At 42.4% G+C, this 17,104-nt stretch overlaps 1 protein-coding gene across 1 annotated transcript in view; it reads left to right on the plus strand.

The window, feature by feature from the left end:
• SCUBE2 (signal peptide, CUB domain and EGF like domain containing 2) overlaps positions 1-17,104 on the plus strand; it is a 37,705-nt gene extending 20,601 nt beyond the window's left edge. The window contains exons 16-22 of the mRNA XM_042815035.1: positions 225-428; positions 7,662-7,829; positions 9,420-9,581; positions 10,741-10,938; positions 11,722-11,874; positions 12,882-12,961; positions 13,486-17,104. Coding sequence (XP_042670969.1) covers positions 225-428; positions 7,662-7,829; positions 9,420-9,581; positions 10,741-10,938; positions 11,722-11,874; positions 12,882-12,961; positions 13,486-13,638 — 1,118 coding nt within the window. The 3' untranslated portion in view covers positions 13,639-17,104. The remainder of the gene's footprint in view (positions 1-224; positions 429-7,661; positions 7,830-9,419; positions 9,582-10,740; positions 10,939-11,721; positions 11,875-12,881; positions 12,962-13,485) is intronic.

The raw sequence follows: 17,104 nt of genomic DNA on the forward strand, positions 1-17,104 counted from the left end.
AATTAATTTTCATGCTACAAAAAGAACTGAGAGATGAGGATGGTTTCTAAGATCAAAGAGCTGCCCATGGATTAAAGTCTTCCAGTCTGTTTAATTTTCTTGAAGCCCGCTGGTTTTGGCCATTCCATCAGACTTGTTCACAAAAGCTGTATCCTCAGTGAGTGGCATTGGGTGGACTTTTGTGCATAGTCACTTCTTCAGGTTTCACCCTTGGTACTTTTCAGATACGTGTGATGTGCGCTGTGCCCGGAAAAAGACAGAGAAGAGGTTCCGAAAAACCATTCGAACCTTACGGAAGACAGTCAACAGGGACCAGTTCCGCGTCCGTGTCTCTGGCATGGACCACGAAGTGGCCAGGAAGTCTCTCAAGCTGTCGGAGCCACAGCAGTCATGTGGTGTGGGACAGATGCATGTGGGTAGCAGATGTGGTAAGTGAGTGTAAATTAGGAACGAACCATCATGAGGTTTTGCTCAGGTCTGGCAAGTGGAGTCGTCATAGGATGCTCCTCCAGGAGGCAGGAGGGCTGTGTGGGGTGTAGTAGGGCGTACTGTTTGTGCTACTGATACGTGTGTCTATGTGTTTATTGCTGGCAGTTGCTGTAGTACAATGGGATAAGTGCTCAGCACAGTGTACTTCGTTGTGAGTGATGCAAAACCTACGGTAAACTCAAAGGTAGAAAACCTGAGGACTTAAAGGCGGGCACCGTTGCCTCGGGATCACCAGTGTTACTTGTAAAACACTGCATTTGCCATCCATAGCTCTGTGTTTCTGAACTTGTGAATATTTTATATCTTGCTGACCATTTTCTCTTTGCTGGTTAAGCTTCTTAGAGAATCTTCATGTCAGAGTTATAATTGCAAAGAGAAAAGGGGTTTTCTAGGCCAGAACTGAGAAAAAAAATCTCAATTATCATGACACTAAAGGGCACCGCCATAGTGAAACCCACAATAAATACTTCCAAAGCACAAAAGTTAAGGAGAAGGGTCAGATGTTGTCTTAACAGGGATCTAACAGCCATGACGGTTAGCTGAGGCTGCATAGGGTGTGTAGCATGTAAGTGGTTTTGTGAATCAGCAAGCATTTAAAACGCTTGTCAGACTGAATTAGTACATCTTCCAGCAGCATCCCACTCAGGCTTAGGATAGATTTTCCCGTCTAGTTTTGCTAACTCTGGAAAAACTTGAATGCAAATAGCAGAAAAATGCTTTTTTGTTGTTTAGAACATCTGTTTAGGGGAATTAGTTGGGAATTCTATCAGAAAGAGCTGTGCATTATGATACAATTTTTTGTAGCATTATAATAAGCCTGGAAAACTTTGGAGCCTTCATCATGTTGAGGTTAGGTGGATTTTTAAAGCTGTTGTGTCTGATGCTGCAGGAGTGGTTTGAAAATGTCTCAGTCTGTTGTATGGAGTACAGTGCTTTCAAGCACATCTATGACTTAATCTGGAAAAAAATCAGCAATGAGTAAACTAAAAACACTACAGGTAGATGCACCCAGATGAAGACATTCTCTTTGCATTTGTCCTCAGCTAATGTGAGTTACAATTAGGAAGTGGAACAACAGGGAAACAATTATTTTTAGGTAGCCATAGAGCCAATTTATTTTCTTATTACTAATGAGCTGCTTACATGGCATTTCTGTGCTAGTTCAGAGAGCAAGGGACCTTCAGGAGAAGGTCAGTGTCTGTAGCAAAAGCAGTCAGAGACACTGAGCATATGAAGTCAAGTGTTTTGAAGAGGAACTTATAAAGGTCCAGACTCTTCTTTTGCTGAAATGGTGCCATGGTTCACCCTGCACATCTTGGCAGGGTCTGATGGGAGCACTGAATCCTGTAAGATATGATTCCCCGAGGGCCTTATGCCTGAAAAGGTGTGATTGCCAAATGGATCTTTTCTTCTTTAGCTGAGTGATTCAGAGTACGTCCTTGTGCAGATCTGCTGTGATCAAATAGGGTGGAGCCTCCAGAACACCTTTTACTTGAATAGATGCTAACATCTCTCTTCACCGCTTTAATGTTCTCCACCTATTTACACTGAGCTTACAGAAACCTGGTACTTTGAAACCTCTCCTCATCTTTTGTCACACTGCTGGAAGCTAAACTGAAAGTTTGCTGGTTGCTGAGGGAACCTAAGAGTACATGCAGAGGCAGTGCTATTACGTATGCCTCATTTCCTTAGAAAAACCAATTGTGTTGGTAAAGCAATGCTGGGTGACTGCTGCTGCTGTCTGACTGCTGGTCAGAAGGAGCTGAGAAATAGAGCTGGGAGGAGGGAAAGAAACGAGCTCATGGGTGTGTGTGAGAGCAGGATTTTTTTCCTTTTGTTTTGATCTGACTGTTCTGCAGAGCTGCTGAGAGCTACTGGGAAGGTGGTAGCCCTTTGTATCCAAGCATGGTAATGATTCTGGTGTGAAAGTGACTCTATAGCAAGAGATACTGGGTCAGCAGATGAACCCAGGGCCTCTGGGGCATGTGTTCTCAGGACAGGCAGTGAACTTTGGCAAAAGGATTTTGCTCAGTCTGACTAGAGAGGCAGAAAGCAGCGGTGGAAAAAAAATATGGCTAAGGACTAACAAGTCTTCTGTGATCCAGATAGTGAGTGGAGTACAGTTCACTGTTTTTCAAATATGTGTTTTAAAACAAGATATTTGGAATCTGTAAATACAGCTTTATTGAATCAGACAGTCTTGTTCTGGCCCTCTTTCTGCAGTAGATATCTACTGACATAGCACTGTCTGTAACATTGAATGTGAGCAGTGTAAGAGGAAAGCCTGCCGAGTGCCAGCTCCGACCCACTTGTCTCAGGTAACTGGGGCTGCATTTGCTTTGCACTTCAGCTGAAGTGATGCTTTTCCTGGTTTTCCTGCTCTAAGTCCTGCTGACTATAGTGGGACATGCTGCAGAACAGAAGATCTAGAAAGGCACCAGGAACAGATTAGATGCAATCATCCTTAATGAGCTGAGTGGTTACACATTTGTCTGCTGTTCTTTTAACAGCTGTTGATATTAAAAGAGAATTCACAGTGGATTCCAAAGAGTGGTGTATTTCATTTCAAGTTTGCTGTTCAGCATCAAGTCCTGTTCAGGCTTTTCTGACGCCTTTGTGGCCCAGATGTTGTAGTTTCCTACCTTGTGTGCAAACTCTGTGCCAATGAGGAAGCGTATTTAGTATTGGCTCATTAATTCTGTGAAATCCTGAGAATGACCTACATGGAGCAGCCCACTGTAGGTTTCTATTAATGTGTATCACGGGAAATGGAACCTGAATCAACCTTCCCAGAGAATTCTGGATTCTCATGGCAGAGTGTGTGTCTTTCCACACTGCAGTAAATCTTATCATAAAAGAACTTGCTTGTTTAATCGGTGGTGCTTCAATACTGGACCATCTGAGGATGCTGGAAGTGCTGTGTGCTGCTTTGAGAGCAGATTTGTCTTGGAAGGGAATGCGGTTTTCATTCACCAATCAGGCTACACATAGTTATTCTTCAGTATGAGCCAGAGTTGAAACAGGTGGCCAAAGACCAATTCTTCAAATACTGACAATTCCTTGTCATGATCTGATTAACAGTGACATCCATACAGAAAGAGAAGAAAAAGATCGCTACTGTGGACATTTTGCCTGCAGGTGTTTTCCATTGAGGGAGAAGCAACAAGCAATTCATCTGTTTTTTCCATCACTTAAAGTGCTGTCGTACGTTGATTGTGCCCCATGGAGCTGAAAGTACAACTTTCTGTGTTTAGTATTTTTTCTGTTCCCTGTTCATTGTAGGGGAGTTGGATTAGATGGCCTTTGAGGGTCCCTTCCAACTCTAAGGATTCTGTGATACCTGTGCTAGATACATGAGTGTTTTAACAAATGAAGGGAGGCAAATAAAAGTAATGTTCCCTGAACTTGCTGAGTAGAAGGATATGTCAGCACAACATTGCTGCAGTTACAAATGGATTAATCCAAAGAGCTGCCATTTAAGGGAACAGCAAGCATGAGAACAGCAGTGGCATAGGTGTTGCTTTGATATAAACACTGGGCAGCTTTATCTTGTGTGGGAGATGCTGATGCCTTTCTCTGCTCAGCATCCAGCAGTTTTGTCCCCTTAATTTAGAGGATGCAGACAAAATGTTAACAAAATAGTCTTAAAGCTTAAATGTGGTAAGATGCTGATGCCATGGAAGTACGATGAAAGATACAGAAAGAGGAAAGTGCTGACTGCCGTTGCAGTTGCTGCAATTGGTAGTTGTATTTCCACACAATGGAGGACTGAACTGCATTTATTTTTTATATTTTTGTAAAACTGACAAGAAAAAAATACGTGATTAAATGTCAGACTGCCTTTTGCTTGTTAGCCTGCTTGCAACCATAGGTTTAAGACACAAATCCTTGAGACATAACTGTCTCATGTGCCTTAAGTGTGTGAACTGCTACAATGCAATAACATAAAGGATGAGGTTTCAGAATTGATTTGTGCCCGTTGTCAGTAATTATCCTTATAAAGTCAAGGGGTGATTCTTAAGAAAATAGGAAAATGGTGGATCATGACCTCCTTTATAAGGTTCACCTTCTTATCCACTGAAATACTACAGCGTTTGTCTAGAGGAGCAAGCACTCAAAGGCCAATGATCTGAAAAGGGAAGAAGAGCCTCTAAGTGTCTTTGTAACCCTTAATCCCGGTTCACTGTGCCCCCTCTTCTTTTCTTTTCTTGTTTTTGCATCAGAAAAGCTTTCACTCTTTTTTTTTTTTTTGCCCCCCTTAAAACAGCTGCATGAGATTCAAGACCAGTTTTTTAATGGGCATTGAAGGCCAACAAAGACAGTGGCTGCAGAAATGAAGTCTACTAGAGGCAATTGATTCTTTTGTTCGTTTGGAGAAAAACAATCCGGTTTCTGAAAAAAGAGCAAAGCCAGCAAGGGGGATTCTGATTTATGCCATTATTTGCACATCCTCAGATCTTGTTTTGAGTGGGTATTTCCCGTGTGTCAGGAGGGAGAGGCGCTGTGCAGGAGTTCTGTGAAACTCCTAGATTTGGTAGAAACTCCCAGAGGTTCATAGGCAGTTTTAGTTTCATTGAAACAAATGCTTTGACAGGAGAAGTTTGAACTCAGTTTTATTTTGTTTTTTTTTTTTTTTCAGAGAGGGTTCATTTGTGCCAACCTAACTTCATGAACAGTCCTGCAGGTTTCTGTGGGATGATATCTGTGGTAGTGATGCATTGTTCCCACAATTAACGATACTGTAATTGAACCTATTGACACCATATCTGTCTGTTATGCTGGGTCTCCTCTTGGGGGGAGGAACCAGGAGCAGTTTACTGGGAACGCATCTGTGGCTCAGATTGTCTGGGGAGCTGTACTGCTTAGGAAAGCTTGGGTTGTGGTAGTAGTGTAAAAAAAAAAAACCCAATGTATTTCTTAGACTATAAACTACAAAAAAGTGTGGGGTATCCTAGTAGGCCTCTCCATCCAGATCTGAGCTCCCTAATCCCAGAAGCCACATCACAAATGCTAACTAATAAACCAATGATCTTTGTTGTGAAAGCAGCCAGCGTTCCCATCACCCACCCTGTCTTAGAAGGCAGCTTCATGTGCTAGGGACCTGACAGCAAGTAATTGCTGAGCAGGGGGTGGCCAGCACCTCCTTCCTGGGGTGATGTTATCATACAAACCAGAGCTCCATGGACAAGCCAATTGCTTGTCCAGTGGGACTGACTCTTCTGCTAGCCTGGCTTGTCTGCCAGCAAGCTGCTCCTGCCTCAACATGGATTCTTATTTTTCAGTAGCAATTCCTGATCTACTACTTCAGTAGTTTCGCTGCTTGGCCTTCTGATTTAGTGTTGAAGCCACAAATGCAAAATGTTAGTGAACTGATATTTTTTATTGTTGCTAGTGAGCTGGAGTGTGGGAACGTACTATGATGAGGAATGAGAAAGCTGTTTGATGCCCTAATGGAACTCACCAGGATGAGGAAGCACAAATAACTTGTGACTCTTGCCACAATCCTCAGAATCCTGGGAACCAAAAATTAGCTGGAACTTGCAGTGTGTCCCAGTGTGGTGGAAAGGCACAGAAACAGACCCTTTGATGCTTCTGCCCCTTTTTCCCCTTGCTCTCAAAGTTCAGTTGTGCAATGCCTGTAGGGGTGTTCAGTGCCTGTAGGGGTGTTCAGGGTCTCACTAACGTCCAAGGAGAACCTTTAGGTTTTACTTACTCAAATGCAAATTGCCTGTAGAACCAAAGAGCTTTTGTGGGGAAGGAGGTTTTCACTGATCTTTTCACTGTCTCTTGGTTCCTGAAGCCAGTAGCTGTATCTCAAAATCACCTTTAGTAACCTTGATTGCATCTCCTCATCACGGAATTGTAATTGTCTTTCCTTACCTTACTGGGATTGTTGCAGTGGAAGCCTTACTTCATCCGTTTTTTTGTTAAGTTGCACAAGGAGTGATGAGTGTTCTGTAGAAATGTTTATAAAATGAAGAAAAGCTTGGGAGTGCATGAATGTGTGTACTTATGAGAGCAGAAGTAATGTGTGGTGGAAAAAGTTACAGTCTCCTTCTGCACTAGCTTTCGTTGATAAGCTATGGAGCATTACTTAATTCTGCTGTATTTTATTATCAAGTGAAGGAAAAACACTCACGACTCCACTCTATTTATCAGCAATAAGCAAAATTCTTCATCACTGATCATGACCGGTGGTTAATGCCCTGCTTGTTGTTATTCATATATCCTGAAATGAAGCCAAGGCCAATTTAACTTCCTAACAAAACAGCTATTCACTGAGTGATTTATTGGAGCTATAAACTAAAACTAACAGTTTGTTATTGTAACAGGTCTTTTAAAGGACAGAATTTTTCAGCATGGCTGAACAACTGCAACACTATTTTGTACCTTCCAGAACAGGGTGTTATTAAATACTGGAACTGAAATCAGTTCTTTTGTGAAAAGTTTCAAGCACAGATTTTGTCAATATCTGTAAGTATTCGTGGGTTTATTGGATAATATCATACTGTGTTCAAGTAAAATCAGTCTGGTTGATGTTATCTAAGCATCATACAGAACACAATTATCCTGTGCACAGGTGATCATTATCCAAGAATCACTGCTGGCAAGAATATTTCTGCTTTAAAAGTCACATCTAATGCTTAATGAATTTGCATAATTCCTGATTGCACTTGAGCTGTTAGGACAGTTTAGTAACCTCAGCAGTTATGAAGTATAAGAATTTACTAATTACTAACATGAAAATACTTTCAGAAATCTGGAAGTACATTTTTGATGTCTTAATTTCAGTATGTATTTTTCTCTTTTGGCAAGGGTCTGAGAGTTCTTTAGAAAGAAGAGTTAATCTCTATGTTATTGCTCTGTACAGATTATCAGAAAGCAGTGAGTGGACAGGCTTAGCGCCCAGCGTAGCCTTGCAGCAAAGTGTGAAGGCTGCTCCAGTCCACCAGAGCTCATCAGCACCAGAGGTTATCAGTGTTCATGTCAGATATGCAGGGTACAGTGTATGTATTGAGTTCTTCCTGTCATTCACATTCAGTTCTGAAACCTTGGTCCTTGCTGTTGAAGAGGAAAGCAGTTGCACAGTGGAGTTTTAGGTCCTGTGTAGGCGCATTGCTTACCTCCGTTATAGTGTGTGAGTTGAAGCTCCTGTGTGCTTCTTTCTCTAGATCAATGCTCTCCAGGTGAATATTCCCCTGATGGCTTCAAGCCCTGTTTGCCGTGCCCCGTTGGAACATACCAGCCTGAAGCTGGGCGAGTGTCCTGCTTCCCCTGCGGAGGGGGTCTGATGACGAGACACAGCGGTACGTCCTTGTTTCAGGACTGCGAGACCAAAGGTAAGACCAAGAGTTGGTGAACTCTACTGCTCTGATGGAAAATCTATGCTGCTGCTGCTACATGCAGGGTGTTTCAGGAAGGGTTGCTCTTCCAAAGAGTTGGTGGGCCTGGTCGGTCTGCAGGGAAGCTCAGAAAAGCCTCAATCATTTTTACAACTGATTTTTACACAAGACTTGAGGAGAGACTGAGAGATGCTTGGAAGTTGGTTAATGAAATGGCTGATGTGAGAGTTTTGTATAAAAGAAGAGTAAGAAGATTTCCAGGAGAAAATTTGGGCCAGTGTACTGTATTGAGGTTTTGGATTTAAGTAGTGACTTGAAAATGTGAAGGATGGAACTGGAGTTCTAAAGTGTAAATAAGAAAATAATTTTTCATGTTAATAATGGCTAAAAAGCAACTACAAAGCTGTTACTCATTCTAACTATGCAGTACTTCAAATGGTCCTCTAAACTTGAGTGCTATGGAGCTGCCATGCTATCTGCTCCCAAGGTTTTCCTCCAGGAGTGGAAATCAAGGGGGCGATCAGACCTTTAAGAATGAAGAAATGTTTTGTGTTCTATTTATATAAAAAGTAGAAACCTGAGAGCTTTGAAGCTGTCTTTGAAAATGTTGACGAAAAATATGTACCCGTGGAAAAGATGAAATGTTAATGATTATAACTCAGTGTCTTAAAGCACGGATAAAAGAACATTACTTACATCAAGATCACCAAGAAAAAGTGTTAATAGCAAATCTATTGTAACTGAATAGAAATAAGGGCTAGATATCTGGTCCTGATGCAAACATTTAGTGGTGGTTTGAATAAAGAAATCTCTTGTGTCAAAGACATGTTTACTGCTGAAAACTGCAATGTAGTAGATGTATCTTGAGTAGTGTTGAAGAATTACTGATAGTAAAGTGATAGTTAACTGATTTCTCCAGTGAACTCATTTCTACAATGAAGAGTCATTAAATATTGTTTTGTATTTGATTTTGCAAAGTTACAGTGCTAAAAAAAAAACCCTAAAAACTCTGGACGAAGATGGGAGGACTTGATTTTAGTTCTATTTAACACAAACAAGAACAGGTCTGTAAACAAGGCCCAGTTTTCAATTTAGAGTATTCAAGGAATTTTTTGTATCAACTAGAATGAAGAGCTCATGGTTTTGCATGTGGCCACATGAGATGCGGAATTGCAGAGGCAAAAACTGTTTGGAACTTGTATTTGAAGTGTTTTGAATTATGGAGTGGCAGTAGATCATGTAGGGGAGGACTCCAAACTGAGCTGCTGGAATAAAAAACTCAACAAGGGTAGTTATATGGTAGTAAGCAGATCCTGAAAGGAACAGGGGGGAGGGGGGGGGGGAAGAAAAATGAGAGCCTGTGCAGCACAGAAAGCTACATTTTAAAGGCAGCATAATAAATTATTCAGAAGTTAAACTGAGCTGAGAGAAGTAAACTTGTCAAATGATGCAGAAGGAATAGGAAAAGATTTGTTTGTAGTCTTATGAATGAAAAGAAACAAGATGGGGATGGAGTTGAGAGTGAAGATAATATATGGCTTGTGCTCTTGACTTGTCAATCATGCTGCCTATTTAAATACTCCCCAGTTCAGTGTTCACCTGGCCATTTCTACAATACAACAACTCATCGCTGTATTCGCTGCATGGTTGGGACGTACCAGCCTGAGTTTGGACAGAATTACTGTATTTCTTGCCCTGGAAATACCACGACAGATTATGACGGATCCACAAACATAACGCAGTGCAAAAGTAAGTATAGCAAGATAGGTTTTCATCATCTGTCACAAATGAAAGGACTGGGCCATCAATATTCAGAGTGGCCTTAAGGGCAAAATATAGCTTTGCTTCAGGGAGCTTGGAGAGAAGGCAGAGGTGTTGGTCTTTTTTTGCTGCCTGCTTGAATCTCATCCCACATGACTTACTAAGGCTCATGTGAGACCTTTTCTGCAGACTGGTTTCATCATTCCTGAGAAGGTGAGTGATGGTTGTGTCTTGCCAGTTGGTGTTGGGTCACCCTGGGTCATGCTGTTAAATCTTCTCTCCCAATACACAGCAGAACAAGTTTGTGTTCTTGGCATCTTGATTTATTTCCTTTCTATTAAAAGGAATAGAAGTTGGCTCACTAAACTTAAGTTAGTAAGAATTTCTTCTTAATAGCAATCTTTGAAAGAGGCGATTACAAAAAGCCACTCTTCTAGATTATGGGAGCTGTAGTGTGGGAAGCTGAGGGCAAATTGAGGGCAAATACAAAGCAGAGAGCAATTCTCCGAAGAATCTCAGAGCTGCATATATATACAAGTATGTGTATGTGTGTATTTGGGGAAAGGGTCTGCTGTACTCCCTGTTGGTATCACTGCAGATGTGGTGCCTCAGCAGAGCACAGCAGGCTCCTGTTGGACTTCAGCTGATGCTTCTGTGAAGGTGTCCTGTCTGGACAAGCAGGTGGAGCATCCTTGCTTGACCATTGCTATGTCCTTTTAAAAGTGCCTTTTTTCTTGACTGTGGCCTGGTTAGTAGCACCTGCTATATTAATAGAGGATAATCTATATTTTGCAACAGGCTGCACAGGGAGGTGGTGGAGCCACTATTCTTTGAGGTGTTCAAAGAAAAGAGTAGATGTGGCAGTGAGAGACATTCTTTAGTGGACATGGTGGATTGATGGTTAGGCTAGATGATCTTACTGGTCTTTTCCAACCTTAATGATTCTATGATTCTATAATTTCTTAACATCGATTAAACCATAAAGGCAGAAGTGAAGCTTGTTGAAAGAAACTGCATCAGATACAGACAGAAAAGTTTGTGTGCTGTCAATCATTTACTGCCTCTGAAAGTGTCTGCATGAAGAGCTGAAGGATGCCCTCACTTTATCTGGTCATATATGCTGGTTTTTTGGGTTTTTTTTTTTCAGATAGGCAGTGTGGAGGTGAACTGGGAGATTACACTGGGTATATTGAATCACCCAATTATCCTGGGGACTATCCTGCAAACACTGAATGCACTTGGAACATTAACCCACCGCCAAAACGCCGCATTCTGATTGTGGTTCCAGAAATATTTCTGCCAATAGAAGATGAGTGTGGGGACTACCTGGTGATGCGAAAAAGCTGTAAGTCTGAAATGGATGTTGAGGCACATGGTACCTATCTCAGTGTGCAACACAGGCTTCTCACGTGCATTGCTGTTTGCAAAAATTAAATGTAGTGCAACTGTCCTGTACTTAAGAGTGGAGATCTCTTTAAATAGCAGTTGGAAAATTCTATTTGGCAGTGCTGCTCAGGAGAAATGGGAGAAATATTCTTGAGAAGGGGTAGATGGTTCAAGCCAACTAGTCATGGATCATGCAAAGCAGTTTTAGCCTGGGATAGGAAGAGGGGATGCTTGCTGGTCCCTACAGTGCTTGATTTGTGCGTAAATAACTTCAGTTTCTAGAATGAGCACATCCTTCAAGCAGTAGGCCATTTTTGTGCTTTTTTTTTTTTTAGAGAAAGAAAATATATTCCTGGACTAAGAAGCTAGTCATTAGTGACTTGCCATCCCTTCTTTCCCCAGAGAAGCTGTGGAGGTGTTCATGGCCAGGTTGGATGAGGTCCTGAGCATCCTGATCTAGTTGGTGGCAACTCTGTCCACAACAGGGGGTTGGAACTGAGTGGGCTTTTAGATTCCCTCCAACCCAAGCCGTGCTATGATTCGATGATCCACTAATGGCCTGCCACAATATAAGGAAGGTTGTTTGTTTTGTTTTTTGTTTATTTTATTTGTTTGTTTTAGCAGTGGCATGCATTTCTTGTCATGGTAATTTAATCTAATTTGTATACACCTACTGGCATAAGGCATTGTCAGGTAACTGCCTATTGTGTTGTTATTGTTTTGTGTTTTTTTTTTCTGGAAGCTTCTTCCAACTCAGTGACCACGTATGAAACCTGTCAGACCTACGAACGCCCAATAGCTTTCACTTCTAGGTCTAAGAAGCTGTGGATCCAGTTCAAGTCGAATGAAGGGAACAGTGCCAAAGGATTCCAAGTTCCTTACGTAACATATGATGGTAAGTGGTTGTGAACAGCTGAATGTGTGTGGAGCGGTGCAGCTGCAGCAGTGCAGAACTCCTTGTGGGCTCCTTGACCTCACTAAGAAGCAGGGTAACCCAGTGCTTTCAGCAGTGTCACTGTTAGAGCGCTTCCAGTAGCTCTTTTATTTTTTAGCTGAGTTAAGGATCACTGCATTGCATTACAGATAAGTGCAATCATATTTCCAGCCTCTCACAAACCTAACCGAACAGCTGAGATTCTGGGCTCTGACTTGCAAAGGCAAAATGCAGAGCTTAGAGCCAGCATCCAGATTTTACATATATTTATGCCTTCCCAGCTCTGGATTACTTTGGGTGGCAGATTGCTCCCAGTTAAGAATTGGGCAGAGCCCAAAATACCTCTGTGATTGATTGTGTTGCTGCTATCAGATGTAATTTGGTGTCAGAGAAGTCACCGTCTGCATCCACATTCTCTTGCATTTTGCTCCTGAATCATAAAAGCTGATTTAGAGAAATGTTCTAGTGAAGCAGTGGTGGTTGTAGTGGAGGAGAAACATATCTGTTCTTGAAACTCTGGCTCTTCTGATCCTTGTCAGAGACATCAAGAGAGAGACTGGAGCTGAGGTTTTGTCCTTCAGCATGAGTGATGTGAATTTAATGTGGCATATCTCTGTTCATGCTGGAGTAGTGAATGAGTGCCCCTCCATGGTGAGCTGGAGAGTTTCATTAAAAGTGGGTAGTTTTTAGGTGATGCTTTTCCTTTTGAAGCTTTTCAAGTTCTGATTGGCCAGGGGATTTGTCTTGTAAGAAAGCTTCCTCTTACCTTTTCTCTCTTATAGAAAGAAGTCAAGAATGGGTTAGGGGAATTTGCAGATAAGTTCCAACTGTGCAGCACTGGAATAACTGCTGATATGAGAGCCAAATACCACTGGTTATTTTGGGGGTAGGGCTTCATTGTATAGCCAGGGGAGGTATCAAATATGGAAATGAAATGAACAAAGGACTCTCTTGTGCACTCTCAATAGAGGATTACCAAGAACTAATAGAAGACATCGTTCGGGATGGTAGACTTTATGCATCTGAAAATCATCAAGAAATACTTAAGGTATGTTCCTTCCACTAAAATCTTGGTTTTGAATGAAAATGACACCTATATGCTAGAAATGTTGTCTCCTGCTCTGCACCTGATCTGCTCCTTGGTGCAATAGACACCTGCCACTTTGGTAGGTGGGTAGACTGAGTGGATGTCATTCCAGGTAGACTTTTCTTTTGCTGGGTGTCAGCTCCAAGGTGGTATAGTTTTTTTGTGGGTTTGGATTTTGTTTTTTTTTTAATTTTTATTTATTTATGTATTTTTTATTGGTTGGTTCTGTTCTTGTTTTATTTTTCTTTGCTGTTTCTGAAAGTATGAGAAAGGAAGAAATCCTGTTGCTAATTGAAATAAATGTGAAATTCCAGTGATTTTCTGGGAGTCTGAATATCAGCTTTGCTCTACTGGACTGTGAGCTCCTGAGACATTTTTACTTAGAAAGTAAAAAGTCTGTAATCTTTTACCAGTCATTAAGCTTTGCTGATATTGACCCTAATTCCCCTGTGGAATTACTGTAAAACCTGCTTTCATTTTTCTAGGACAAGAAGCTGATAAAAGCATTGTTTGATGTGTTGGCACATCCGCAGAACTACTTCAAGTACACAGCCCAAGAGTCAAGAGAGATGTTCCCAAGATCCTTCATTCGGCTCCTGCGCTCCAAAGTTTCCAGATTTTTGAGGCCTTACAAATAGCTGGCACTGTCCTTAAAATACTAACCAGCCCTTGGCATGCACAGAGGGGTTGTGGTAGGTGGGCCTGCTTTCTGTGCTGTACACACTGGCAGAGAGACTCTGGGGAAGCTTGCCAGCTCCATTCTTGGGAGTGTTTGGCTTTCTCAGCTAATATAAATATTTTGGTGAACAGAGTTTTGATTCCTTTCCAGATAATATCTTTTGGGTACCAAGGATTACTTCATGGATCTGCGAATTAGAGACTGACCATAATTTCTGTAACTGAATGGTGCCAAGCAGACGTTTGAGAGCTCTGCCCTGATGCTTCATTCGTAACTCCAAGAGCTAATGAGGACAGACAGGCTAAGTGGTGTGGTTTGGGTTGAAATCTGGGCTGCCGTTACTGCATATTACCTCAACAAAGCTGGGTTCATGTTCAGTCTCTCTGAAAGTGGGAACAAGTTTGATGTCTCTCTTAACATTTGCTACAGAGGAAATTCATAACTAAGATTGAAATGATTAAATCCAAGCCAGTGAGTCCAAGAATTGCAGAGTATGTAATTTTTCTCCGAACTATATGTTGTATGAAGCAAAGTATGAGCAAAGGGTTGAATATTAGCTCAAATGCTCTGGGTCTGGATCACCTTGTGTTCATGCTAGTGAACTGATAATCTACTGGTTTGAGTGGAATGATACCAGGGCATCAAAGGAACGGGAAGCAGACCCTGGCCCTCTGGATGCCTCCAATTTGGACTGACTGCAAATGTTATAACAGAACAAATTCTGGGCTAAATTCCAATTCTCTCTCCCTGTGCACAGGCCTGGGACAGCATCGTGTGTTGGCTTTTCCAAGTAGTACAAAATTCTATCCTCTGAACACCTGTAGCTGAGCATAAACTCCATTTTAAATGCAGTCTTTTCATAGATGGTGTTTGTGTATGTCATGATTTACAGCTGTTCAAGGTTCTTAATCTCCTATGATTCTGTGATTCTGTGATTCTGATTCTTACATGACCCTCAGTCCTCATACCCCTTACCTTGTCTGAGCACCTTGCAGTGGCGTTGTAGAGCAGAGGAGGGCTGCTTTCCCTTTCTTGTTGGAGCAAAGCAGATCTGTGAAGATTTTTTTCAGCCAGATCACAGATGCAGCTTTTTATGCCATCCCAAATTATGTAATTTTCCTCAGCTTGTGCTTCTCACTCGAGCAAAGAGTATTCTGAAAGAGGACAAAAATGTTGATCAAAATGTTTTTTATTGTCTGAGTGTTGTTCTGTCCACTTTACTATTACATCCTTGTCCTCTGGCCATGCAAGCCACTTCCTCAGTGTAATGCACCTTTCTGGGCATTTGGTCTTTAAGGAAGATGGCCTCAGTCCCTTTTGCTTGAAGATGGACTTAGGACTGGTATCTTTCTGGATTGTTCTTCTGGCAGTGCTCTGAGTAGCACAGTGCCCACTGGTGATTTCTGTCTGCCCCCTCAGGAAAGATACTGACATTTTGCAGTGTGGCCAGGACAAAAGCTCCCTTTTCAGTTGTGAACTTGGATCTCCCTGGTTTTCACTGCACTTGTACGTGGTATTTAACTGTTGTATGTGAATAATACCACATCCACAGTGTGACAGATGAAATTCCCACTCAGAGCCAGAGTCAGAATCCTTTCCCTACATTGTTAGGGTGAATGAATACTACCAAATGAACCTTGCTGAACTGCCATGCTGTAGATGCCCCATGTGGTAGCGTGTGAGACAGTGTGGCCTTTCACATGGTAAGGATGTGTCCTGATCATGGCACGAGGGGAAGGGGCAATAGCATTATGCCACTGATGCCATGTTGCCTAGAAGGAATTGCTGTAGTCTGAGAGGAAGGGGGAAGTTGCTTGTGTTGCTGCCAAGAGGGTGAGCTGTGTCCTAGCTAGCTTACTTGGGCTTCTGCTCTTGCTTGGGTATCTTGGCACATTGGTGAGTCTTTGTTGCAGGGATGGAGCTGTCAGACATGCTGCAAAAGGAGCAAATGAGGCTGAGGGGCGAGAGGGGAGGCAGGGGCGGTAGATGGGCAGAACAGAGGGTAGGAAGCCAGGGCCTTGTATTCTGCTGGTGGGGACGTTTATCGTGAACCAGCCTCCCTGCTGCCCATCATGGGAGGGACAGCAGCAACTATCTAGAAGAAAGAATGTGGTAGTGACATGTAAGGAGTGGCTAAGGGATGCTAAGATAAGGGGAAGTGTGATGGGAAAGGCTTGCTACCTCTGTGGTGAAAGTACTGCTGTGCTGAGATCCAAGTGAAGAAGCATTCCAAGACAGCTTCCTACTGGCAGCACAACCCTCTGCCATTCTGCTCTTCATGACTTCATGTGCCAGATGCAGCGTGTCAGTGAGCTGCAGGGACCCACCAACCATCTCCATATGCCAAAAGAGCACTTTGAGATGAATGACATGCTGCAGCACTGCCCAGGGTGCGTGGATGGGTATGAGGCTGCAGGTGGGCACAAGAGGAGAGGGCCGTGGTGTGCTGGCTTCTGAGCACCTTCACCAAGCCTAGCAGAGTGGCTTTGCTGTAGGTTGGAGGCTATCTGCTGAGGGGCGCTGAATTCTCTCACAAGAGGGCTGCAGGTTTGAACAGTTCCATGTTGCTGAGTGACACGCAAATCATAGCAAATGGTCTCAACAGGGGTTCAACGAAACAAAACAGTGTTTTCAGACATCCACATATTGTTAATTGGTGAAATTGGGCTTTCCTGCTTTGCATGCGAGTCACCGACTCGATCTCTGGGTTTGTTGCACTGCGTGTCATCTTGTGGGCATGCTGATGTCCTTGCTCTGCACAGCCGCTCTGGGAGTGGTGTCTCACCTCTGGACCATATGGTGGATCTCAGCTTTGCTTCTCTGTTACTCTCACGTGCATGGGGTGTTTTCTTTGCTGTCTGTGGAAAGAAGGAAGCACATCAGCGTGGTGTACGGCCCAACACTGAGCAGAAGAACCTACCTTTGAAGAAAAATCCTTTTTGCTCCACATGCACCGCTGTGTTCATTTTCTACATAACAAGTAAAAGACTTGGAAGCACTCCTGTTACTTTATATCTGAAACTATGAATGAAAGTTCTCCCGTTTATGTAGGTCCTATGTGCGCAGCAAAAAACAGAGAGGGAATTACTGCCACCTGAACTACTGGGAGAAGTGGTGACTTGCAGAATGCTGGAATATTTGGCATTGTAACTTCATAGAAATGATAGTGGCTCTGTAGAAGTTGAGTTTCTACACTCTGTGTGGTTGTAGACTGACGCTGTTTTCTGGCAAGATGTAATTCCAAAGTGTTTAACCTTTTAAAACAGGATTTAACTTTTGAAATAATAATTAGTGTTAAGTGGATGACTTAATGTCGCCTACATGAGATATATATGTAAGGATCTTTTTCTTGATTGTAAATTAACATGAAATGTTTCAGACTTACTTTTAACCAGAGAAATAAACCAGTGACCATTTAGTTGCAT

This window comes from Centrocercus urophasianus, unplaced genomic scaffold (assembly GCF_019232065.1).
Source record: "Centrocercus urophasianus isolate 14NV4802_14NV808 unplaced genomic scaffold, USGS_Curo_1.0 seq_14, whole genome shotgun sequence".
NCBI lineage: Eukaryota > Metazoa > Chordata > Aves > Galliformes > Phasianidae > Centrocercus > Centrocercus urophasianus.